The sequence below is a fragment of the Chlorocebus sabaeus genome, chromosome 19 (genome assembly GCF_047675955.1).
Source record: "Chlorocebus sabaeus isolate Y175 chromosome 19, mChlSab1.0.hap1, whole genome shotgun sequence".
Lineage (NCBI taxonomy): Eukaryota > Metazoa > Chordata > Mammalia > Primates > Cercopithecidae > Chlorocebus > Chlorocebus sabaeus.
Genome location: NC_132922.1, coordinates 19,893,501 through 19,917,473, shown reverse-complemented (window position 1 = coordinate 19,917,473; position 23,973 = coordinate 19,893,501). Strand labels below are relative to the sequence as shown.

General features: G+C 48.8%; 1 protein-coding gene across 2 annotated transcripts in view; it reads right to left on the bottom strand.

The window, feature by feature from the left end:
• Positions 1–3,089: 3,089 nt before the first annotated feature.
• Positions 3,090–23,973, bottom strand: part of MORC2 (MORC family CW-type zinc finger 2) — a 44,342-nt gene continuing 23,458 nt past the window's right edge. The window contains exons 7-26 of one of the 2 annotated variants that reach the window (XM_007975427.3): positions 19,802–19,961; positions 19,581–19,692; positions 19,126–19,251; positions 18,451–18,530; positions 17,668–17,750; positions 17,340–17,425; positions 16,113–16,253; positions 15,863–16,017; positions 15,631–15,759; positions 14,976–15,081; positions 14,524–14,656; positions 13,326–13,400; positions 12,860–13,240; positions 12,142–12,273; positions 11,578–11,632; positions 11,001–11,142; positions 10,657–10,881; positions 10,471–10,564; positions 5,961–6,149; positions 3,090–4,823 (exon numbers count right to left, since the gene is read on the bottom strand). In XM_007975427.3, coding sequence (XP_007973618.3) covers positions 4,755–4,823; positions 5,961–6,149; positions 10,471–10,564; positions 10,657–10,881; positions 11,001–11,142; positions 11,578–11,632; positions 12,142–12,273; positions 12,860–13,240; positions 13,326–13,400; positions 14,524–14,656; positions 14,976–15,081; positions 15,631–15,759; positions 15,863–16,017; positions 16,113–16,253; positions 17,340–17,425; positions 17,668–17,750; positions 18,451–18,530; positions 19,126–19,251; positions 19,581–19,692; positions 19,802–19,961 — 2,673 coding nt within the window. In that variant the 3' untranslated portion in view covers positions 3,090–4,754. The remainder of the gene's footprint in view (positions 4,824–5,960; positions 6,150–10,470; positions 10,565–10,656; positions 10,882–11,000; positions 11,143–11,577; positions 11,633–12,141; positions 12,274–12,859; positions 13,241–13,325; positions 13,401–14,523; positions 14,657–14,975; positions 15,082–15,630; positions 15,760–15,862; positions 16,018–16,112; positions 16,254–17,339; positions 17,426–17,667; positions 17,751–18,450; positions 18,531–19,125; positions 19,252–19,580; positions 19,693–19,801; positions 19,962–23,973) is intronic. The other variant, XM_038007602.2, reaches the window with a different exon arrangement.

Here is a 23,973-nt window from a genome sequence, read left to right as displayed (position 1 = left end):
TGGTTATGAACCGTTCATAACGGGCGTTCATAACCACGCCGTGTTAGACTGAGCATGACCAGTCTACAGACCCGCGAAGCCTCTACAGAGATGGCCAAGTGCTGGAGTCTTGGCTGCGTCCTCTAGGCCAGGTGAGAATTTACAACCCACCCTCGGCCACGTGTTGTGCTGTGGTCGCTGATAATTAAGCATGAGGAACTTGGCCGGGCGCGGTGGCTCAAGCCTGTAATCCCAGCACTTTGGGAGGCCGAGACAGGCGGATCACGAGGTCAGGAGATAGAGACCATCCTGGCTAACCTGGTGAAACCCCATCTCTACTAAAAAAATAAAATAAATAAAAAATAAACTAGCCGGGCGAGGTGGCGGGCGCCTGTAGTCCCAGCTACTCGGGAGGCTGAGACAGGAGAATGGCGTGAACCCGGGAGGCGGAGCTTGCAATGAGCTGAGATCCGGCCACGGCACTCCAGCCTGCGCGACAGAGCGAGACTCCGTCTCAAAAAAAAAAAAAAAAAAAAAAAAAAAAAAAAAACCATGAGGAACTCAAAAACTCTGAACCTTCTGACAAACAGGATCCCCCCTGCCCACTGCGGTGCCCCAAACCCAGCGGGACAGATTGGTTTACATGGTGGAGCATTGGGGAGGACCCAGAGCTTTCAATAAGGAAAGAAATGATGTGGGGAGGGACAGTAAATCAAAGTAGGGGATTAGGCCGGGCGCTGTGGCTCCCAGCCCTTTGGGAGGCTGAGGCAGATGGATCTCAACACCAGGAGTTCAAGACCAGCCTGGCCAACATGGCGAAACCCTGTCTCTACTAAAAATACAAAAATTAGCCAGGTGTGGTAGCACACGCGTGTAATTCCAGCTACTAGAGAGTCTGAGGCAGGAGAATTGCTTAAACCCTGGAGGTGGAGGTTGCAGTGAGGCGAGATGGCGCCACTGCACTCTAGCCTGGGTGACAGAGCGAGACTGTCTAAAAAGGAAAAGAAAAGAAAAAAAAAAAACAAGTAGGGGATTAGAGCTGGCCACGGCTTCCCCAGAAATCTGCAGTTACTGGGGCAGGAAGGGGCCCTGGAAGCATCTCAGTAGAATCCAGAGGGGACAAGAAAAGAGGAGGGATAACGTCTGTCGCATCCTTCCCTTCTTACTGATCCAAGTTTGCCCTAGTGGTATGAACCCCCTTACCTTCCAGGCCTTGGTGGGCAGCTGCTGACATGTCCAGAGCCCCAGGAAGTGCTGAAGGCACCTGCGGTTCAGGCTCCATGGAAGCCCAGCCCTCCTCCATCCTTCAGGGACACTGAAACTGGCCAAATGGTTAGGCCATGAGGATGACTGCTGAGTAAGCACTTTACCCCCACATCGGACAAGAGTAAGCAGCTGAAGGCCTACAGGTAGCAGGTAGGCGCCAGTGAAATCTTGGAAGCAAAGATGTGGGGGTCAAGAACAGCAGGGAGCTTTGGGCCTCCATCCCAGCTTCAACCAGAGCAGTTCCAGGACTCCTGGCTTTCCATATGGGCTTCTGGATAAATTTTAGGTAGGTAACAGGTCCTGAGGCTGAATAAGCTGGAAGGCCTCTGCCATCACCCAACTCCCTTATTTTAGAGGAGGAACGGGGAGCCAAAATGGGCAGTGACTTATCTGAGGCCTTGCCAGCTTGAAGAAAGAAATGTCTGCTGAACCCATCAGTGGCCCTGGTAAGGCCTGGTGCATTCCAAGTTACTGGATGAAAATGGTGACTGGCCGGGTGCAGTGGCTCATGCCTGTAATCCCAGCACTGGGAGGCCAAGGTGGGTGAATCACTTGAGGTCAGGAGTTTGAGACCAGCCTGGCCAGTGTAGTGAAACCCTGTCTTTACCAAAAAATACAAAAATTAGCTGGGCATGGTGGCATGCACCTGTAGTCCCAGCTACTCAGGAGGCTGATGGGGGAGAATTGCTTGAACCCAGGAGGTGAAGGTTGCAATGAGCCGAGATCATGCCACGGCACTCCAGACTGGGTGACAGAGCAAAAGTCCGTCTCAAAACAACAACAAAAATGGAAACCCCAAATGTCCATAAATAGGAGACAATATATCAACACATGAAATGCTCTGTGGTTCATGAGAATAAAGAAGACCCATATGGGTTATTCTGAAGCAGGTTCCACTACACTTAAGCTACACTAAGTAGTTAACAGGCAGAAATGGAACAGAGTAGAAGTGTGTTCACTTAGGAGGGATACTCTCCAGGGAGAATTCAGGGATTGGGTGGGAGAAGGGAGCCTTGCTTTTCATGGTCCAGCCTTTTAGACGGTTTTAATGTTTGCCATGTGCATGTGTCACTTAAAAATCAAACACCCTAGGTGAGGCATGGTGGCTCACACTGTAATCCCAGCACTTTAGGAGGCCGAGGCAGGTGGATCACTTGCGCTCAGGAGTTTGAGACCATCCTAAGCAACGTGATGAAACTCTACCAAAAATACAAAAAAAAAAAAAAAAATAGCCAGGCGTGATGGTGCGTGCCTGTGGTCCCAGCTAGAGAGGCTAAGGTGGGAGGATCACTTGAGTCTGAAAGGCAGACGTTATCAGTGAGCCAAGATGGTGCCACTGCACTCCAGCTTTGGTGACCAGGGTGAGACCCCCATCTCAAACAAAACACCCTAGTACCCACTCCTCTCGGTCCTTAAACACCAGCATTGCTGCCCTTCACTTTCTTGCAGCCTTGTGCAAAGGACCTTTTCACCACAGATCAGCCAGACCATCTTCCTCCTCCCAAGTCATCAAAGAGTTCCAAGCTGGTCACCTGTCCCTTGATGTTCCCAGGAAACTGGCAAAGAGGACCCCTGCATTTTATCTTCCCATTGGGAGTGGCAGGATCTCTGCCTGGGAAACAGGCTGCATTCAGCACAACTGTGGTAGCATTAACAGTGGGCACATCTAGAAGTTGAAGCTAAAACATTTAAGAACTCGTCTGTTTCTGTGGATGTTAAGGGGGTGAAGATAAAACAATGGAGGTGATGAGGAGGAATAACTTGAAGACCGTTTAAAGCCACAGTGGTACAAAGAATGAAGAGAAGGAAGGTGCTGAATTTTACTAAGAAGAAAACAGACCGAGTTCAGGAGTCTCACCAGTAGAAGTTTATAGTATTGCATTTTGATTACATGTGTGTGAATTTTAAAAATTGATTACCCTCCAGTAAAAATGCAGAACCAACTTGCATTTGGATTAAAACACTAGGTTTGGGGACAAAAGTGGACCCCATGCTGCCTGAGATGAACAGAGACAGCAGGATGGCAGAGGAATCACCAGCTCAAGAAACCCCGAGACTTGGACAGTCTTCCAGCAGAAGAGGCCAGGGTCTCTCAGTGTACTACCCCAAACAGGCCTCTCCCAGAGATGTAGTCTGGGAAGGCCCAAAACCTACCAGACACAGGCATATCCAGTGGGGAAAGGCTTCCCATTCCAGTGTGGCCTGCATCCCTCACCCCTGCTTCCAGTCTTCTGCTGGCCTCGGAGCAGCAGGGTAGCCCTTGCTGATCTGGGTTAGGGAGATGCCAGAAACACACCCAGGTTTGAACCACAAGTTAGTGGTACAAAGTCATAGTCCTTGTGCCTTCAGAAAACCCAGAGGCCCCAAATCCGAGTGGGAAGAGAGTTGGGAAAAACTGAACCAGATTCTTCCAGTGGCCATTAAAGAGAAAATTCAGCAACCCTTGCCTTTGTCTTTGACCCTGAGAAGTTAAGGGACACAGATTGTGGCACTATGATGGGACATGGAGGGAACGCATGGTGTGCTTCCTGCAGAGATGCCTCTGGAGTCCCTGTGGCCAGGGGACCTCACTGGCCCCCTCCTCAGGCACCTTGATGGGGCTCAGTGGGGCCTGGCCAAAGGGTAGAAGTAGAAAAACATCAACAGGCTGTCCAGATCAACTGGCACCATCCAGGGCCCTGCTGCACCCACCTGCACCCACATATGGAGGTCACTAGCTCAGCCCCAGGGGTTTTTGCACACCCAAGCTCTGTCCCTAAAGAGTCCTGTGGGGTTCCACACTCAGTGTGCTACCCAAATCAGAGATTCACCACAGATCTGTCTCCCTTTCAACCTGGACTCAAGTTACTGCGGTAAGAAACCTCACTGACCATGGTTAACTGAAGAAATCCCTCCTTCAGAAAGAACCTGAGTGGTAGATGAGGTGGTTAGACAGGATCTTTTTCCCCCAAGCTGTCTGGACAACGCCACAGCCAGGACCAACTCGGACAGCTGCGAGAGAGAGCCCCTCCAATGTGGAACCTCCTACACAGCCCCCCTTTTGGGTCCCTGGATCTGAGCCCCCAGCAGGACCACCACTCTGGGGGGAAGTCTCCCTCCTATCCCTCAGATCCCCACGTTGTTCCTCCTCTAGGAGAAAAGTCAGCCCTGCCCCTGGAGCTTCTATAAGATGGCACTGAACTCGCCGTTATCTTGAGGAGCCAAGAGCTGAAGTGACTCCGGCTTAGCAACCCAGTGTGGCCAAAGTGGAAAGGTTCTCTGTCCTTTGCAGTCACCAAAAAAGATAAGAAGTATGGTCTCATAGGCACAGCATCTTCTTTTAAAAAATAAATATTTATAAACTTAAGGAGGAAGATTCAAAGAATCAGGGTATCTTTCCCTCCAAAAACACAAATGTCCCCTGTAAGTCAAACCAAGGTGCGACCACCAACCCATGAATGAAGCCCCCTCCCCCTGCAGCTACAGGGTTGAAGGGCAGGTGGGCAGGGGAGCTGCTCTCTCTCCCGCCTTCAGTCCCCCTTGGTGATGAGGTCCTCAATGTAGGCGTCCAGCTCATCATCTGTGTTGATGTCTATGTCCTGGAATAGAGCAGGGCAGGAGTCAACGGGGGGCCAGAAAGTGACTGGGGGGCCCACCTTTACACCTTCTCTCAGCTTCTGGGACAGAGCCCAGAGTCCCCTCCCCCACCTCCCACCCCACCCTGGATAACAGGCTTCTGTCCTATCTTTATTCTCCCCTCCTCCATCTACTGTGCACGGATGATGCCCAGATTTCCTGTGCCCGCCCTGCCTCTACCCCATGTTCCTAGTTGTCTTAGATGTACATTTCCCTCAGATCCTACAAATATGCCCACTTTTCTCCCTTCTCTCTGTCACTGCCCAAGGTCCAGGCCACCACTGTCTCAGACAGCTGTGGGAGCCTCCTTACAGGAGGCTCTGGTTCTAACTTTGACCCCTCCAGGCCTCCTCCAACCAACCAGGTAAGTGTCTTGAGACTGAAAACTGGATCATGCCACACCCCTCCAGTGATCTCCATTGTTCTCAGGATCAAATCCCACAACTTTCAAGCCCTGCCTCTGCTCCTACTGCCCCCAAGTCCCTGCTCAGGCCTCAAGTCCTCCTCTTCCTTCTGCCTGGAATGCTCATGTCACACTCTTTGCATGACTGGCTTCCAGTGTCTCCAAATGCCCCTGAACATTTTAGTCAAGTGGCCTCTCAACACTTTACTGTATCTCCTTAGGAACCACCATCAGTAATTCTGTCTCTTCCACCAAACTGGCAGGCTGTGAGAGCAGGAACCTTCTCTGGCTTGTCTTGTTCATTCTGTATCCACAGGACAGGCACAGAGCAGGCCCTCATGCTTACTGCCTGGATGAAGGACCAACAAGCTAAGGAGTACTCCTCACTTCTGGGCTACCCAATCCCATCTGGGCGTCATGTGGAAAAGAACTTCGTTTTTATGGCTTGGAGGGTTCTCAAACCAGGCTGTACCTCGGAATGTCTAAAGGGAAAAAGCCTGGTTCTATGGGTCTGGCTGGGCTGAGGCCCAGGCAGCCACACCATCTCAAGCTCTCCTGCCAGGGTGCTGTGCAGCCAGGGTGGGAACCACAGATTCCTGTGAGTGGACAGATTCTTGTGAGAACAGGAACAGGTCCCAGGCCCCCCTCCCTGACAGACCAGGTGGTCCAGCTGCAACAGGAAGGCTGCCGGGCTCACCTCCTGCACCTTTTGCAGGAGTGCCACGATGTTGGTCCTCAGCTTCTGCAGCTTCTCCTCCGTCTCGCGGAGCTTCCTCTCGGAGGTACGCAGGCTTTCCTCGGAGGCCTTGGCCCGGGAGTCAGCACGGCTCTGGTAAGAATTGCACAGGTTTTGGAGCCCTACTTCATATTGCTTGAAGTACTCTTTCTGTTGGGAGCACAGCAAGAGGGAGGGTACATAAGGGGCTGCCACAAGGAAGAAGACAATTAGCACACAGGTGAAGCACTCAGCACAGTGCTCTGGCAGACAGCAGGCCATGAGGACACATGAGGGGTGATTCTTACCATTCCAAGTGGCAAAAAAGGTTGACAGAATCACTCTTCCATGCTCAATCATAACCTGTCTGACTTCAGTACAGCCCTGTGCTATCCACTTCCAAGACATACCCAACAATGTCAGCACTCATATCAGTTCTCTCTTCACCTACCAACCAATAGCAGATATCTCCAGTTCTGTGGAGCAGTATATACTTCTGCAGCATCAGAGCTTTTTACTATTTTCCCTGAGTACCTGAAACCTCCAGCGGGTGAGGTAGGAAACAAGCAGTTTTTCTAGTGGCTTTTGAAACTTGTAAAAGGGAGCAGAATACTTGTTTTAAATGAAATGTCACATGGAATCTCAGTGTGAAAAACAATGTAAGTAGTATCTCTTTAGGTTCAATTTATTTTCCAAGTTCAAATTTATAACATGACTTACTCGTAAATCACTGAGAATGATGAGGCCACGTGTGTGATGAACACACACGCCTCAACCAGCAGGTGCTAGCTGGCTACTGCAGTCTTATCAACTCTGGTGTTTACTTCTGTAAAGATGCATGAGCTGCCCAGCCTAGAGAGGCTTCTAGATGCCATTTTTTAAAACTGTTACTGGCAAGTATCAAACCATGTCATTCACCTTATCCTACTAAAACCAAGATAGCAAGAGAAACTTCTACACAAAACAATAATTGCCTTGGCAGCACAAAATAAATGCTGGAGCAATCTCCAAAGTATTAAAATTCAGTATACAACATCTTGAAAGCAGACATGGTTTGTAATAATTTTTCTTAATTATTTTGAGGTAATTGTAGATTCACATATAATTGTTACATTAGTTTTTTTGCAAAATGATACTTGAATCTAATATTGCAGGGCTCCTGAGGCTCTATGGAACTCCTGATGAATACAGTATAAAGGACATAACTGACAAGGACATATTGAACAGCAGACTTTGTTTTATCCCTGATGCTAAAAAAATAGTTTGAGTGATGGCCATGCGCGGTGGCTCATGCCTGTAATTCCAGCACTTTGAGAGGCCGAGGTGGGCAGATCACGAGGTCAGGAGATAGAGACCATCCTGGCTAACACAGGGAAACCCCGTCTCTACTAAAAATACAAAAAATTAGCAGGGCGTGGTGGCAGGCGCCTGTAGTCCCAGCTACTTGGGAGGCTGAAGCAGGAGAATGGCATGAATCCAGGAGATGGAGCTGGCAGTGAGCCAAGATTGTGCCACTGCACTCCAGCCCAGGTGACAGAGCAAGACTGTGTCTCAAAAAAAAAAAAAAACAAAAAAAACTTTGAGTGGTTTTAGACATTACAATTAGCAGAACAAAGGTGATCCACTGGTATTATAGCTCCTTGTACAAAAAAAAGCTAATATACTTTTTTTTTTTTTCTTTTGAGACAGAGTCTCGCTCTGTCGTCCAGGCTGGAGTGCAGTGGCATAATCTCGGCTCACTGCAGCGTCCGCCTCCCGGGTTTACGCCATTCTCCTGCCTCAGCCTCCCGAGTAGCTGGGACTACAGGCGCCGGCCACTATGCCCGGCTAATTTTTTTTTATTTTTTTTTTTATTTTTAGTAGAGACGGGGTTTCACCGTGTTTGCCAGGATGGTCTCGATCTCCTGACCTTGTGATCCGCCTACCTCGGCCTCCCAAAGTGCTGGGATTACAGGCGTGAGCCACTGCGCCTGGCCTAATATACTTTTTTTTGTCACAGTCTTACTCTGTCACCCAGGCTGGAGTCCAGTGGCACAATTTCAGCTTACTGCAACCTCTGCCTTTCCCCAGGTTCAAGTGATTATCATGCCCCAGCCTCCCAAGTAGCTAGGATTACAGGCCTGTGCCACAACATCTGGCTAATATTTTTTATATGTTGTAGTAGAGATGGGGTTTCACCATATTGGCCAGGCTGGTCTCAAACTCCTGGCCTCAAGTGATCCACCTTCCTCAGCCTCCCAAAGTGCTGGGATTACAGACCTGAGCCTCCACACGCAGCCTAATATACTATTTTTAGACACTCATGCAGACTTTGTTTTGGGCCCAGGTATTCAAGCCCACTGCAGAGATCCTGCTACACCTAGGCTCTACTATGAGTTTGGCAATAACTTTAAGCTAAAATCAACAAATCTGACAAGAAGATGCCTCCAGGCCAACCTAGCCACCCTATTAGCTGCTTGTTCCTCCTAGGATTTGCAGAGAGCACCTGCAGCCTAAACAAGGACGAAAGTTGAAGCGTGGATCTTTCTGTGAAGCAGCTGTGATTTCTGCACCTTCTAGCTCCCTCACTGAGCACCACCCCTTCATATCTTGCCAGGAGAGCAAGGCAGCATTGTGAACAGAGCAAGTCCTAAGAAGTACCTGGGTTCAAATCTGGGCTCTGTCACTGACCAACAGACTCTTTACTGAGCCTTAGTTTCTTCAACTCCCGCCTCATTTCACATTTTAAAAAGTAGAATAAAGACAAACACCATGTTTTTTTTATCTCTGGCAAACTTTATCAAGCACACAACTGCCCCATGAGGATCCGACATCTTGAATATACTAATCCTAATCCTGCAGTTTCCATTCCAGTTGTCTTTTCTCTATAACTTCTTTCCTAGAAAACTTAGCTATTCCTATCATAGAAAAATCATCCCACTTCATGTGGACAATTCCCAGAGCCCCATCTCCAGCCCTGGCCTCCCCCTCCAAGTGCCAGTCCCTAATTTCCACCTGTACACTGCACATCACCAGAAACATAGTGAGGGCACTTCTGGCACTACACAAACCTCCACTCGTCACCTTCATTGCACTTACCCATTTTTCTCTCCTAGTTAATAGCTTTGTCATCAACCTCCAGTTCCCACAGGCCTGAGTCACTTGCCTACAATCCATGATCAGTCTGCTGACAACCTCTGACACAACCCTTTCACCCCCAAGCCCACTACCACCACAATGGCTCCTGTTCCCATTCCCTCACCTCTGACCTTTTACATAGGACCAGCCTCCTCGCCCCTGCATTTCCCATCCACCCATTCTACCCAAACACGCTGCTACCCAAATTACCCTCTTAGGGGCAGGAGCAGCAGACTACAGCCCCTGGGCTGAATCAGCCTGCCAACTGTTTTTGTAAATAAAGCTTTACTGGAACACAGGACATCCGTTCCTTTACATATTGTCTGTGGCTGCTTTCATGCTATAATGGCAGAGTTGCCACAGAGACTGTATAGCCTGTGAACCTGAAATTACTTGCCAACTGGCCCTCTACAGAAAAAATGTGTTGACCGCTGCCCTAGATATGGTTTGGATGACAATTCCTTCAGCTCAAAACTTTTGCAGGCTCTTCTCTTCATACAGAGTTTAAGCCAGTATGACAGACTGGGGATTCAAGACCCATCATACCCTGGCTTTCAGGCCCCTCTACCCTAAATGCTCACCACACAGCCTGCTGCCCTAACCCCACCCCCAGAGCCTTTGCTCACAGAAGTCCCCACCTCAAACACTCCTTTTCACTTACACAGGCAGGCACTTGGCAAAATGCACATTTTCTTCCAACTCAGTTGCTCTCTCTGCCCCCTAGGCCACCACAGCCCTCCATAGCCTTTCTATCCACTTTCTCAGCACTCACTGCTCCTGCCCTCATGTCCAGCTACCTGGTAACAACTCAGTCTCTACTGAATCTTGAGCCACTTGAAGGCAAGACTCTCTCTTGCTGCTCACTATGAGGTCCAGCAGACACCTGCTCGGGCAAGGCACCCCTTCAGCATTTGCTGGGTTAAGAAAGACCCAGTGCTTATGTCCAAACATCACAAGCTTCTCTGTACCTCCTTCTGAGTGTCAAGTTCTATGCACTTTGAGCCTCAGCTCTTCACTGTTGCCTGGGACAGGTTTACTCCCTCTGCTGGGGCAGAAGAAAGGGGGTATGCTTGTCATAAAATGTCAAACTACACCTGCTATCCCTAAGGGATGACTCAACTCCTAGCACCTGTGGTGGGAAGGGGTTGGCTTTCTGCACACCAGAGTCATATCCAGCTAAGCCAATATTTTCCCCACATCATAAAGTCTCCTCTTTTCTTCTTTCAGCAGAAGAGAGGCTGGCTGAGATGGAGCACACAGCTGAGAGCTAGCAACTGCACCAAGCATAACAATCACAATCACAACAGTTACAACAAATCCAGGGGCAGGGGTGGGGCAATGAAGAGTGTGGAATCGAAGTTCAGGCCAGACTCACCAGAGGGAAAGATATTAGCTCATCTGAATTCATAGCACTCAGCTGCTTCTTGGAGATGGGGAAACTTGGAGGCAGGAAGTACCGTAAACAATTCCTGAAGAAGGCAGGGACAGTAATTCAGAATGGCATGGAGCAGACAGAGAGCTGCTGCTGGCCCTGGGGTGGGAAGACAAAAGACACATGTACCGGAGGATCTGGACGAGCAAGTCGATGGTCTCATGATTGGTGCTCAGGGCAGTGGTGTCAGGCTCAATGCGGAGGCATTCGGAAGTGGAGGGCTCTGCCACAGCTATGGCCTGTTGGGCCACAGGGCCCGCCTCCTCCTCCCCGCCCTCCTGCTGCGTGTCAAAGCTCTGATGTTCCGGAGAAGGGGGCTTCATCAGCCGCACATCCTCACTGCCTTTCTCTACCCTGTGGAAGACACACAGCTTATGTCACATCTGACCCGGGCTCCCAGGATGGGCTGCTGGCAGGGAGGCCGGGGATACCTCCTTCAAGGAACAACTGCTCCTCCCTGATTGGGGCATTACCAGCGGTCTCTTGGTGTCGTGTCTGTGGGCACGTAGTCAAACTTCACCTTCCACCGCACCACATGCTTGCCCACCTCCACGGCTGTGACACGGCCCGTGTACCACTCCCTGTTCACACGCACCTCCACGTGAAGCCCTTTATCTGACAATGTAGACAGAGGTGCGAGTCAGAAAACTAGCCTACAGTCCCTCACTTGGCCGGGGCCACATTGAGAAAGGCAGTTCCTAGGGTTTGGAGGACAGGAACACTTAGGTGCTTGCCCCCAATACACCAGGAACACAGAAACCAGGGACCAGCCACCATGGTCTCCTTCCCCATCTGTCATGAGGGTGCCAAAGAGCAGAAGAATGAGTGATTGCCAGGAGTGAACACCAAGGAATTAGTGTTAAAAATAACCACAAAGGGGTGATCCCTTCAGAATTCTGCTTAGGATTTGACTTGGATCCACTGCTGCACAAGAGCCCAGACCCAGGAAAGACTCCACGAGCCTTTGATAAACTGCTGCTGGTAAGGGGCTCCACTTCCACTCCCACTCCCACCCCCGCCACAGGCTGCCAGATCACTCCCCCAGCTCACCTTTCTGAGCTCTCTTGAGGTCAGCCGAGTCCTCTTCCCCAGCACTGTCTGAGAGCTGTGTGGAGAGCAGTCTATTAGAGGCATCCCCAGTGCCCCACAAGAGCAGACTTGTGCCTTCCTGGCCATCAGCCATCTTCACGACTTCCTGTGCTACAGTTTAAATCACCAAGCCCTGCTGAGAGCCACACTCCAAAATCACTGTCCAAGGTACCTACCCTTCTGCCACCTTTATGAACAAGACAGCAGGCAAGGGACATAATGTGTTTCAAGTTTCCTTGATGTACGTCTGTGTGACTTCAGGCCTGTGGTTAAGCTAGAAGCCAGTCTCACTCAAGACCCTACCTGGCACCATGTGTAGTCACTTGTGTAACCGAGTCCTTGAGAGATCACTAGGCTTCTGGAAGGCTCATGACACAAATATAAACAGAGCTGGTGTAGACTGCTGGTGTGGGGTGTAGACTGCTGGTGTGGGGTATAGACTGCTGGTGGGGGTGTAGACTGCTGGTGGGGGCTGCAGGCCCTAGAGAGGGAGGCTCTTTTGAGAACTTCACCTCAACCACTCACCTCATTCGAGTCCTTCTTTTCCTCCTTCACAACAAATCTGCCCCGCTTGCATCTCTCCTTCCTCCTCTCAGCTTCTTCCTCAACTTCTTCCTCATCAGAAACCACGACACTCCTCTTCCGACTAGGGGTAGCCTAGAGCAAGAAGAGCGTGAGGATGTGAGGGGCCCTGTTCAGCCTCTAGGGGGCAGGAAGATTTCATCTAGCCTAAAGGAGCTGTTCCAAGAGGAACTGTACTCCCTGCAATCCCTCCCTGACATTACTTGGAATGTACACAGGCAACCCACTGGCCCCTGTGCCATGAGAATCTTTGCTCAAAGCTGTCATAGGAGAAGCTTCTCAATTCCTTTCCCACCTTAGTCTGGCTGGCCAGCCAGCTGTCACCTTCCCAAGAACCACCGACCACTGCTGCAGCCCACTCGGGCTGTCAAAAGATGACTGACCTAAGCCCACACTTTGAGAGCCAGTGGAGGTGACTCAAGTTTGTGGCAGACCAAAACTCGGAGGGAGCAGTGAAGAGCTTGCTGTACAGGCAACCAATGTGCTCTCTGGCCCTGAACAAGTCCATTCAGCTATCAAGGCTTCTCCTCCTCAGGGGCAGCAGCAAAGCTTTAGATTCAGCATCTTCCCAAGGCTCCCCCAGTACAGCTGTGACACTGCACAATTCCATTCCAACACTACTGACACTGGGTTGGGGGATCAAGGAGGACAAGCATCTCACCGGGGAGAGTTTGATGGGTGGCTCTGTCTTCTTCACCACTGGAGTCTTGATGACTTTGGGAGAAGGAACCTCCCGAGGGCTCTTGGAGTTGGGCAGTAAAGATGGTGGCAGTTGCTGCACCAGAGGGGCAGGTCGGGATGCAGTCTTAACAAGAGTGTTGGCAGGCTTTCGGGGTGCCTCAGGTGGCTGGAGCAGCCTGGATGTGCTGGCCTCCTCCCGGGCTGCCAAAGCAAGGGGCTTTGGGGTACTGCTGATAACAGGAGCCTTTCGGGGCTGGCTGGCTGGTCTAGGAGTTGGCAAAGAAGGGGGTCTGCTGGGGGCGTTCCTGATCACAGCAGGTAAAGGGGGCGACCGAGGACGCTGAGGTCTACGCACAGGTTCCTAAAAAAAGGCCCACAGAGAGTGAGAACACTGATCCTAGCATGAGACACCTGAGGAAAAGCCCTTCCCAGGCCCTGGACTTCACCTCAGTGGAAGGTCTGGTGGTCACTTCCAAAGGCAATTTCTTCAGGTCTGCTTGGGAGCGGATGGGTGTGGTTTTCTGCAAGGCAAACATCATGATGAAGTTGTTTGCATATTTTAGTATACTTGAGCAAACTTTTTGGATAGTGTCTGGAACCAGGGACAAATAAAATAGAAAACCTGAGCCATAGTCCTACTCTTACAAATCTCCTGTTCTCACAGAGGAGACACAAAATACATAAATACTCAACTATCAGCAAATTACAGGATACTGTGTGATTAATCCAGCAACTGAGAGCCTGGCCAGGGAGGCATGCATAAGACATCATGGGCTAGTGAGAGCATATCTGCACAGACACAGAAGCCAAAAAGGGAAATGGTTTTGTACTAAATATGATAAAGAGCTGATATCACAGACATATCTAGAAAAAAAAACAAAGAAAAAATAAAAATGTAAGCAAATAAGCAATTCTAAAAGAAATAAAAGTGGACACATAAAAAAAAGTGGACACATGAAAAATTATGCAATCTTAGAAATATTAAAGAAATTAAATTATAAAACATGCATCTTTGCCTAGGAAATTTGCAACAACATTTAAAAATAATATTCTCATATACTGCTGGTAAATAATAGAAATTAACACATCTCTGAAGGGTACTTTAGAAATAGTTGCAAAAAGCCACAGAATTTTACAATGGACCTTTTAAGTCCTTTAAATTCACTTCTAGAAAGTCATCAAAACAATTATGCACTAAAAAACGTGTACGTGTGTGTATTAATATAAAACATATATATGGCATTATCTCCCTATTTCTATTAAAAAATATATATTCATGTGTATTATGTGTTCATGAGTTCATGACAAGTTGGAAGGATGTATGGTTAATGATCGTTACCTCTAAGGCAGAATTTTTATTTTCTGGAGTTTTATAAATTCTAAATGAATTGGACCACTTTGAAATATATAAGCAATTTTTCTTAAGAAGGTGTTATTCTTAAGCAAGGTGTTATTCTTAAAATAACACTGTTGGAAAATAGTACACGTGGACCTGGAGGTTGGGGTTGGAAAGCTTTGGCAAACACACACAGGTGAGCGGAGAGTAAAACTGAGCCTGAGGGAACAGGAAAGCTACTGAAGGTTCCTGTCCCAGGCAGAGCCCTGACACAGGCTGGCTCTGCCCACTGACCATGACCCACGTACCTGAAGGGCCTCCAGCTTCTCCTGCTGCTGGCGAATTTTCTCTGTCAGTTGTTTCTGCTTCTCTTCCTGCGTCTTCATGTCCTTTCTGAATGTTCCCAGGGGAACCTTCTGCTTTTGTTCAGAAGCCTCACACCTGTAGAGAAAAGGTACTAGGGAGGTCATGGCAAACAGAGCCCCAAGCTGGGCAAGGACCTTTCTCTTCAGCCAGTCTACACTGTCTGTCACAAGAGCAACTACCTCAGAGTTCCCAAGCACAGAATTAATCATATGCACTGCAGGACATATATCAATTCTTATTTCTTGGGCACTTATTAGGTATAGCAAGACAGGGATATAAGGTATGCGCACTGACCTCAAGAATCACAGTGAGTTATTTATCCTAAGAGTAGAGAGAACGGTGAGGGGCAAGGGAGAAAAGTACCCACAATCCCCTTGTTAGAGAATATGCTCACCGGTCCTGTTCAGGATCAGGGTTCATGGAGCAAACCCAGGTGTCAGGGTAATCTTTTTCCACAGAACTCAGCTGGAAGGGGAGGGTTCTCCATTTCAGACACAAATCTGCAAAGAACAAAAAAACCCCACACATCAGCCACCCCCACCAACTCTATCTGTAATCCGGACTTCTCACAGGCCCACCACAATGATGCCCCAGACTTCGCAGGCAAAGATCTTCACTCAGGCGCCAACTCTGCCTATCCTTAGAGAATGCTAATTCTTCTCAAGGACACTGATTCCAGGAAGGATAGAAACTTAACATGGTGGACTTATCTTAAAACTTCCAGCCCCTCTCCCTCCTTTATCAGGATCCTGGCCCAGTCATCCACGCACACCAGAAGCCATGTGGTACCAAACCAAGTAAGCCTGGCCTGGCTGCAGCTGGAGAGGTCTGGGAGGACAGATGACCTTCTTTCTCACGCAAGAGGGACAGGTGAAACTCAGCAAAGCCTCAAGACTGAGCTCACAGGGCCAGCACCAAACAGACTTGGATCCCTAGTGGGACTATAAGTCCATGAATGTCAGTCAAGTTAGGAGGCTGGCAGGAAGATGGAGAAAGGAGGCTTGCAGGCTGATGGAAATGAGTCAGGGGGATCCAACCACACAACTCACCGCACTGGATGGTGGTGGGGATTTCCATAGCTCTCCGGCGTTTGTAACGCAGCTCGCTGGATGGGGGCTGGTTCCAGTTGGCAGAGAGGTAGCCAAACTCATCCCAGAACTTGATGATTCCCCGCTGGGCTGGAAAGCAAACACCAACACATCATGTTAGGAGCCAGCCTCTCTCTCTCCCTACATTCAAGTGAAGAGAAAAGGCAGAGGCCCAGCAGCCCAGTCCCATTACCAATGGCAATGTCCTTCCAATACTGCGCCAGGTGTTCCCCCATTGCTCGGAGCAGGTGCCGGTACTCCTTGGCATCAGCAAAGTCCTGTTTGTTGTGTGTAGGCTCCAGGACTAGGTAGGGCACGTCAACAACCCCAACAACCCCACCACATGCCCTACAAGGAAAAAGAGAACAAGCTCTGTCACCCCACTGGCAACACCCTCCTGCCAACTATCCTGGGCTAGACAGCTCTCCGTGGGTAGTACTCACATGCCCCCTTCCAGCTGTGGGCCCACTTTCTCATACATTTTGATCAGCCGGCTACAGTTGTAGATGAACATGCCGTCCAGGTCCCGGTGTTCAATGTTGACCCCAAAAACAAAATTCAGTTCCTTAGGTTCTTTAAGTGCTCTAAGACAAAAAAATTCAAGCAGATCTACACATCAGCACACAAGCATCATAGTGTTTAAGATGTGTTAAGCTTAAGCTTAAACTTGAGACATGTTAAGCCAAAAGTTTTGTATCTCCATTCAATGTGTAACCTGTTAGACTTGATACAGACATGTGCTGGGCACCAACTCGAAGCATCTCTAATTAAAAACATGAATGTGGCTTTTTGGCAACAGGGACGGGTATAAATATGAATGGGTTATTATGAAGCTGCTGCAAATCTGTGCAAAGACAATTATATGGTGGAATAAACAAGAGGTTATCGTCATACCTTCCCCCAAATTCCACTAGTATGACAGTAAATTATTATTATTTTAAAAGGTAAAAATTCACAAGAACAATAAGCATGTGCAAGAAGACACCATCATGTGATTACTGTCAACAAACTCTTGGAGCTGAAAAGCAGATGGACGAGGAGTGGACTGACTTGGAGAGAAGAAACCTGAAACCCATGCCTGCGCCAAGGAGGCCAAGAAGAGGCAAAACTGTAAATCAAGCCACAGAGTCCAAAGTGGATCCAGACATGGAGGTGGGACAAGCAGATAACTTAATGATCCAGGACAAAGGATGGTTCTAAATGTAAAAGTATACAACACTCAATCTCCAGCATTATTCTACATATGTAACCACTGAGGAGAAAATGAATATGACAAAATACATACGTAACATAAAAACTAGGGTAGTATCACCAGGTGGTAGAAGTATAGGGAGTTTTAAAATGTTATTCCTTAAACATTTTATATTTTTCAAGTTTTATACAATGAGCATTTTATATATCCTTTAAATGAAAAGAAATCAAAAGGGAAAAAAAAGTAAGACAGTGCCAAAGGATGGTTTGGTGCTCGATCCGAGGCTGTCAGCCCTGCCCTGTCTTTATGACTCAAGAAAGGGCTGAGAGCTCAGATTAAGACCTCCCTCCTGCAGGGGGCATTTAACAAGCATTTGGCATTAAAACAAAGCAGTCTTGGTGACAGAATAGCAACCTATCAATAATCAGTCCAAAAGCTATGTCAGTTTAAAAGATCCAAGACCAGGCCTGGCACTCACCGCTGCTTGGCCTCCTTGATCCTCTTCTTGACATCAGCTTCTCTGCGCAGAGTGATGGCTGTGTTCTGGACCTGTCGCAACATCACCTGCACACACATTGGCATCAGGTGAGAGGAGGAGGCACCCTGGGCCACAGCAGGGAATATTGAAACATGACATCTAAAACTTCTCAATTTATCTCAAAGATGTGGAAATTTACTTCTTTGTACAGAAAATGGCCCTCACTGGGGACAAACTCAAAAGCTGTGTTTTACTTGACCAGGCTCATGGGACATGGGCTCCTAATGCCAGAAACGCTGGAGAACAGCCACCTGGGCCAGGATCTTACCCTGGAGTCCCGCGTGAGGTCTCCCCCTAAGCGTACTTCTAATGTCCGAGCTTTGCTCTCCGCCTCCCGCGCCTTCTCTTCAGCTGAAACCCAGAAGAGAACATGGAAAGGAATGCAAAGGTTCAAAACTCTTGGTCATCCCTCCTGGATCCACAGTACTGGACAAGAAGTGTGTATACCACCAAGGAAAAGAAGAGGTGGGGGAGCTATGACTGATGAGCAATATGAGGGCAGCCTCTGTGCCTGGACTGCAGTTAGTTGCAGAAGGAAAATCTAGCATTCAAACCTATCATAGAGGCCCCAAGGAAACTTTACAAATGAACCAGAACAGGTTTTAAAAAAAACACCTAAGGCAACCAGTTAAATGCTCAGCAAGAGCTGGAAGCTAAAGAAGTCTTCAGCCAATCATTCGCCAACAAGCAGTCGAGAAACCCTGAGAAGCCCTGAACAGCGAGACAGCCCTTGAGATGTTTGCCCTGAAGTCAGGAAAAGCAATTTCACAAGTATTTGGGTCAGAGGACTGAGTGGGATAAGCCAAATAGTTGACACTTTTAGGCCCTATAAATGGCTGAAGAAGAGAAAGTGGAGTCTAGAAAGAAGAAATGCTGAGGGAGTTGGCCTGTAGGGAAAGGGGCTGAAAAGGAACTGAACTATGCTTCAGGAGACCAGCCTTGTCCCTGAGCTGTGGACTCAGCCTTTTCCTGGAACCCCACTTTGCCGACAAGCAGCATACCCCAGATGCACCCCTCCCCCACCCCACTCCTGCACCCAGAGTGGCATTACCAATCCTTGCTACGTGCTCTGCTTTCTTCACCTCCTGCTCGGCACGGGTCTTGAAACGGCTTGACGTGTACTTGTACATCCTGATCAGTAGAAAAAGCAAGCTGAGAGCCCACGCAACAGTGGGGCAGGTGGCACACCCAAGCACAGGAAGCACCCTGTCTTCCTGCCTCCTCCTAAGCTGTGCTGTCCTGGCCCCTCGCGATGAGACAAATTCAAGCTCAATTCAGCAAAAAGATGCAATTTGTTATTCCACTTGCCCTTAGCCTCTGGCTGTCTTTGATAAGCAACCTCACCATTCACCAGGGGTGTCATTCATCCCACAGCAGAAACAAACCTCGGGAATAAGCCAAGCCCACTGCTTTCCTATATAGTGCCTAAACGCCCCTTGGCCCTGAAGCCGAGAGACTCAGACAGCTCACTGTGCCAGGCAGGGCACCCTCCCTGTCACAGAGGCACACACTCTCAATGAGCTTAGCAAGCCACCTCCACAGCTGACCTGTCCCTCCCCTAGGACCCAGAACTGACCCCATGACCAATCACAGGCAACTTAAAGCCTCAAATGTAGTCAGCACTGCCAGAGCCTCTCATACAGTATCCCTCCAACAATGCCCCAGAGGAACGCGGCCACATCCTCAACCCATGGGAAACAGCAGGCCAGGGTGCACTGGCCCCTACCTGGGCTTGTACAGGCAGCACGAGAGTCTCTTGGTCTGCACCTTGTGCCCATGGATGAAGATCCTCATCCGGGGATCAATATAGAGCACAGCGGCATAAGCACGGAATGAGCGCCGCTCTGGCTTCCTGGAGAAGGCAAGAACAAAGAAGTGCTGTCACCTGCTCCACAACAGGGCTGACCAAGGGCACAACATCCTCTCTGCAGGCTCTCCACCTTTCCATGTTAGGTACTGACTTCTCTTGCTGCCCTGAACCGGTGCTCCCTTAGTGTGAACACATCCCGCCCCTCTCACGTCCTCAGCACAGGTACCCCACAGGCAACTGACCTGGCCCTACATACTACCGTACCACAGAACACTGGGCAATGAATGTGCTCTCCCCTCTTTCCCTGAAGCTACCTCCTGAGAGCACAAACGCCAGTTCCAGGGCCTCCCTCCCTTCCCAGCCACACTCACGTGCCCTCTGGGGACGTCTCTGCCATCTGGATATCTCTTGGATTTGAGATTATGTCTAGTTCTGGCTCTCCATTATCCATGAGTTTGAGATTGAAGATGATCACCAATGTTCCTGAGAAACAGAAATCCTTTGTCCTGCCAGATCCCCCGGCCCACCCCTACACCACTTGTGATTCTGGAGCTCCCAGATTCTAGGGGCTACAGGCTCAAAGCCTACTTACCACTGTCCCCAGGAATCTTCATAAATTGCGTCATCACTTCCTCCTCAGTGCGGAAGGGAGAGTACTTGTAGATGAGTTCTGTCTCAATGGCAAATTTCTCTACATTGTCTGTGACAGGCTCCCGGGTCCGAGCATTCCAAGTGGGCAGTGGGACTATCACCTGTGGAGTAAACATGAGCAGGCACTTTAAGGGAAGCCCCAGAACAGCCTTCCTCCCAAATGTGCATCTCTCTTGTGTCTCCCCATAGTAGCTCCACGCTGCCCTGTAGGTGAGGCCCAAGCTCCACAGCCTGGCACCAGAGGCTCTGTGGGCTTCAGGGCCTCTGCCTCTTCCCAAGACTCAGCCACACAAGACTATTTCCTTCAGGATACGTTGGTTTATGTGCTTAGGGTCTCTGCATGAGAAGTTCCCTGCTTGGGATGTCTCTGGTCATTTTCTTAATTTGGTAAAAATTCTACTCTTACCACTAGAGAAAATATATTTGCAATTATCTAGTGAATCAGTAAATACACATAACATAACCTAAAACTCAGCAGTTCCACTCCTAAGTACGTAACTTAGGAGAAACTTTTGTACATATGTACCAGTAAACATGTACAAAAATAACCCAGGCCGGGTGCAGTGGCTCATCCCTGTAATCCCAGCACTTTGGGAGGCCGAGGTGGGTGGACTGCCTGAGCTCAGGAGTTTGAGACCAGTCGGGGCAACACGGTGAATCCCCGTCTCTACTAAAATACAAAACATTAGCCGGGTGTGGCAGCGTGCACCTGTAGCCCCAGCTACTCGGGAGGCTGAGACAGGAGAATTGCTTGAACCTGGGAGGCAGAGGTTGCAGTGAGCTGAGATCGCACCACTGCACTCCAGCCTGGGCAACAGAGCAAGACTCCATCTCAAAAATAGATAAATAAGTAAATAAAAATAACCCAAATATCCATTCTAGAGTGGCCAAATTAAACAGTACAATGGAATACTACATAGTGATACAAATGAACTGCTTTTAGCATCAACATGGATGAACATCATAAACACAGTGTTACATGAAATAGGATACAAAAAATACCTACAGTAAGAGTCCATTTCTAAAAAATTCACAAATAGGCAAAACTAAACTATTATTTAAGAATGCAGCCGGGCGCGGTGGCTCAAGCCTGTAATCCCAGCACTTTGGGAGGCCGAGGCGGGCGGATCACGAGGTCAGGAGATCGAGACCATCCTGGCTAACAGGGTGAAACCCCGTCTCTACTAAAAAATACAAAAAACTAGCCGGGCGAGGTGGCGGGCGCCTGTAGTCCCAGCTACTCGGGAGGCTGAGGCAGGAGAATGACCGGAACCCGGGAGGCGGAGCTTGCAGTGAGCTGAGATCCGGCCACTGCGCTCCAGCCTGGGCGACAGAGCGAGACTCCGTCTCAAAAAAAAAAAAAAAAAAAAGAATGCATACAAGGGTGATAAACTATAGTGAAAACGAAAGAAATCATTATCACAAAAGTTACCTGAAGACAGTTCCTTCAGGGGCACAACAAGAAATGACTGATGAGGGCACACAGGACACTTCTAACATCAGTCTGTGATGGTGACAACACAGGTGTTGGCTTTAAAATTGTCCTCTGAACTGCACAAATATTTCAATACTCTCTTCCATTTATGTGGAATTTAATTTTAATAATGTCTAAGTGATGTTTTAAAAAATCCTACTCTTTCTTCAAAAACCCAACCTCATATGCCACTTCCCCAGAGGCTCCTCCCTCCATGGTTATGAGGCCGCAGCCCTTGCAGAGCTCTGCAGAGCAAGTCAGGCTAGGCACCTCAGAGGTTCAAACCCTTCGGAAAAAGGGACTCTGTAACAAGTGCTGGGGTGATAAACCATTAAGAGTCTGAGACATTTTGCTGTTTTTTTTTTTTTTTTTGAGACGGCATCTTGCTCTTGTTGCCCAGGCTGGAGTGCAACGGCATGATCTCGGCTCACTACAACCTTCGCCTCCCGGGTTCAAGTGATTCTCCTGCCTCAGCCTCCCAAGTAGCTGGGACTAGGCGTACACTGCCATGCCTGCTAATTTTTGTATTTTTAGTAGAGACGGGGTTTCACCATATTGGTCAGGCTGGTCTTGACTGCGTGATCTGCCCGCCTCAGCCTCCCAAAGTGCTGGGATTATAGGCGTCAGCCACCGCGCCCAGCCCATTTTGCTGGTTTCTAAGAAGCTTTGTGCTGCAAGTATTCAACCCAAGGGCTGGTCTGGACACATTCCTCCTCAGCTGAAAATGATCTTATTTTGAAATCTTGGCTGAGTTTGCACTAGAGTACAATCCAAAATAGCGACCTTCTAGCACCAAGTAAGGAAAAAAATCTCAACCTAGCCTCTCCACCAGGGGAACTGAGTTCCATTTGTGTTCTATAAACCTGTACCTCACTCTACGCCTCCCATTCTTCACAGCAGTCCCAGGTGACAATGGCATCACTTTAAACATTGGCGTTCACTCCCATGGGCACCCCATCCCTCCCCTCAGGAACTCTTCTCCTTTAGTTTCAGTGGTACCACTTGCCCAGTTTTCTTCCTACCTTTCTGGCTACCCCTTTGTCCCTTTGGCCCTCTTCTCCTCTCCCCGACCTTTAGATATTGGCATGCTCTGGGTCCCAGGTCCTCTTCTCACTCTATTCTCTCCATTAGGTGACCTCCATTAGGTGACCACCAAGAATCCTGAAGCCCCAAGACTTCACCCAAACACCAGACCCAGACTTCACTTGGCATGTCCAGAAGAAACTTACACTCTTCCCCTCTTCATTCTTCCCAACTCCAGAGACCCCACTCCCCAACTGCCACAGCAGAACCTATGAGTCATCCATGACTCCTACCCTTCACTTTCGCCTTCTACTAATCAATCAATCACCAAATCTGTGGGTCCCACATCCTAAGGAGATGGAAACTCCATGTATTTCTCTCACCTCCCTTGGGCGAGTACCACCAAGCTACACAGAGCCTGGGCCTCTCAACTGGAACACTTCAACACTCACCCTAACCTTTCCAACCCAATCACCACACAATCACCACATGGACCTTCTTAAAAGAATCTGATACTGGCATATCCTTGTTTAATAAAGCCCCACACATTCATCAAGGCCCTGAGGTCAAGCCTAACCTGGCCCTCTTTGATCTTCAAAGGCCACCACCTTTCTCCAGGTGGCCCTGCAGCCAAGTCCCCTCCCACAGCCCTCAGGGCCTTAAGCAGGCTTCTTCTACTGACTTCTATACCCTCCTGTCACCATCCTCAGTCCTACATCAGGAAACATTCCTGAAAACCCCAACCCAGGCTGTATTTTCCTGTCCTACTTCTCCTAGAAGCCTGCTCTTTCCAGCTGCCACACTTCGCTCAAGTATGCAGAATGAACTCACATACCACACCAAAAATGCAAACAAACCCACTGGCTTGCTATGTAATGATGGAAGACCTACCATTCCCTACCTGAATAAGTTTGCTATGATTAAGGCTCAGATCTAAACAGAACCAGAACAAGTTTCATCACAGCTAATCAACACAGATGAATTAAATTGTAAGTTTGAATTAAACTACCTGCTTCTGTGGAAGTTGTGGATTTCTTTCTACAGAACCTCTTAGCCCCCTTCCTTCAAGCCCTGGCCTCCATGTCTTAAATAAGAAAGGAGATAAGAGCCCAGTCTGAGGCTGGCTAGACCACAGAGCTGCCCTGATCCCCGACAATGATGGGGCACAGACCTCACCAGAAACAGCTCTGTAGATATCTGAGCCACAAGGACAATCGGCCAAATATGTGTTTAGCTTACACAGTCAATTACCAAAATGATTTAAACTCAGAATATTCTGGATTCATTAGTCCTTCCTTCCAGCATAGCAATAATCACTGGGGCTGTGTAGCAGCTATTCCCAAGGTGAGACCCAGAGCATCAGCTCTATTTTCCTGTTTTCCATACACTCACCTGCTTTACTACCTGCCCAGGCTCTCTCTAGGTATCTGAGTCATAGTTTCTGACACAGAGTAACACATTTTCTCAAAAGGAAAATGAGCTCATAGCACATTCCACAAAATCACCATCAAATAGGAAAGACACACGATCAGGGAAGCCCAAAATACTTCCCCTGATAAAACAATTCTCCACGGTAACACTCCCCCCAAGATGGAATTCAAGTGGCAGATCTAGAG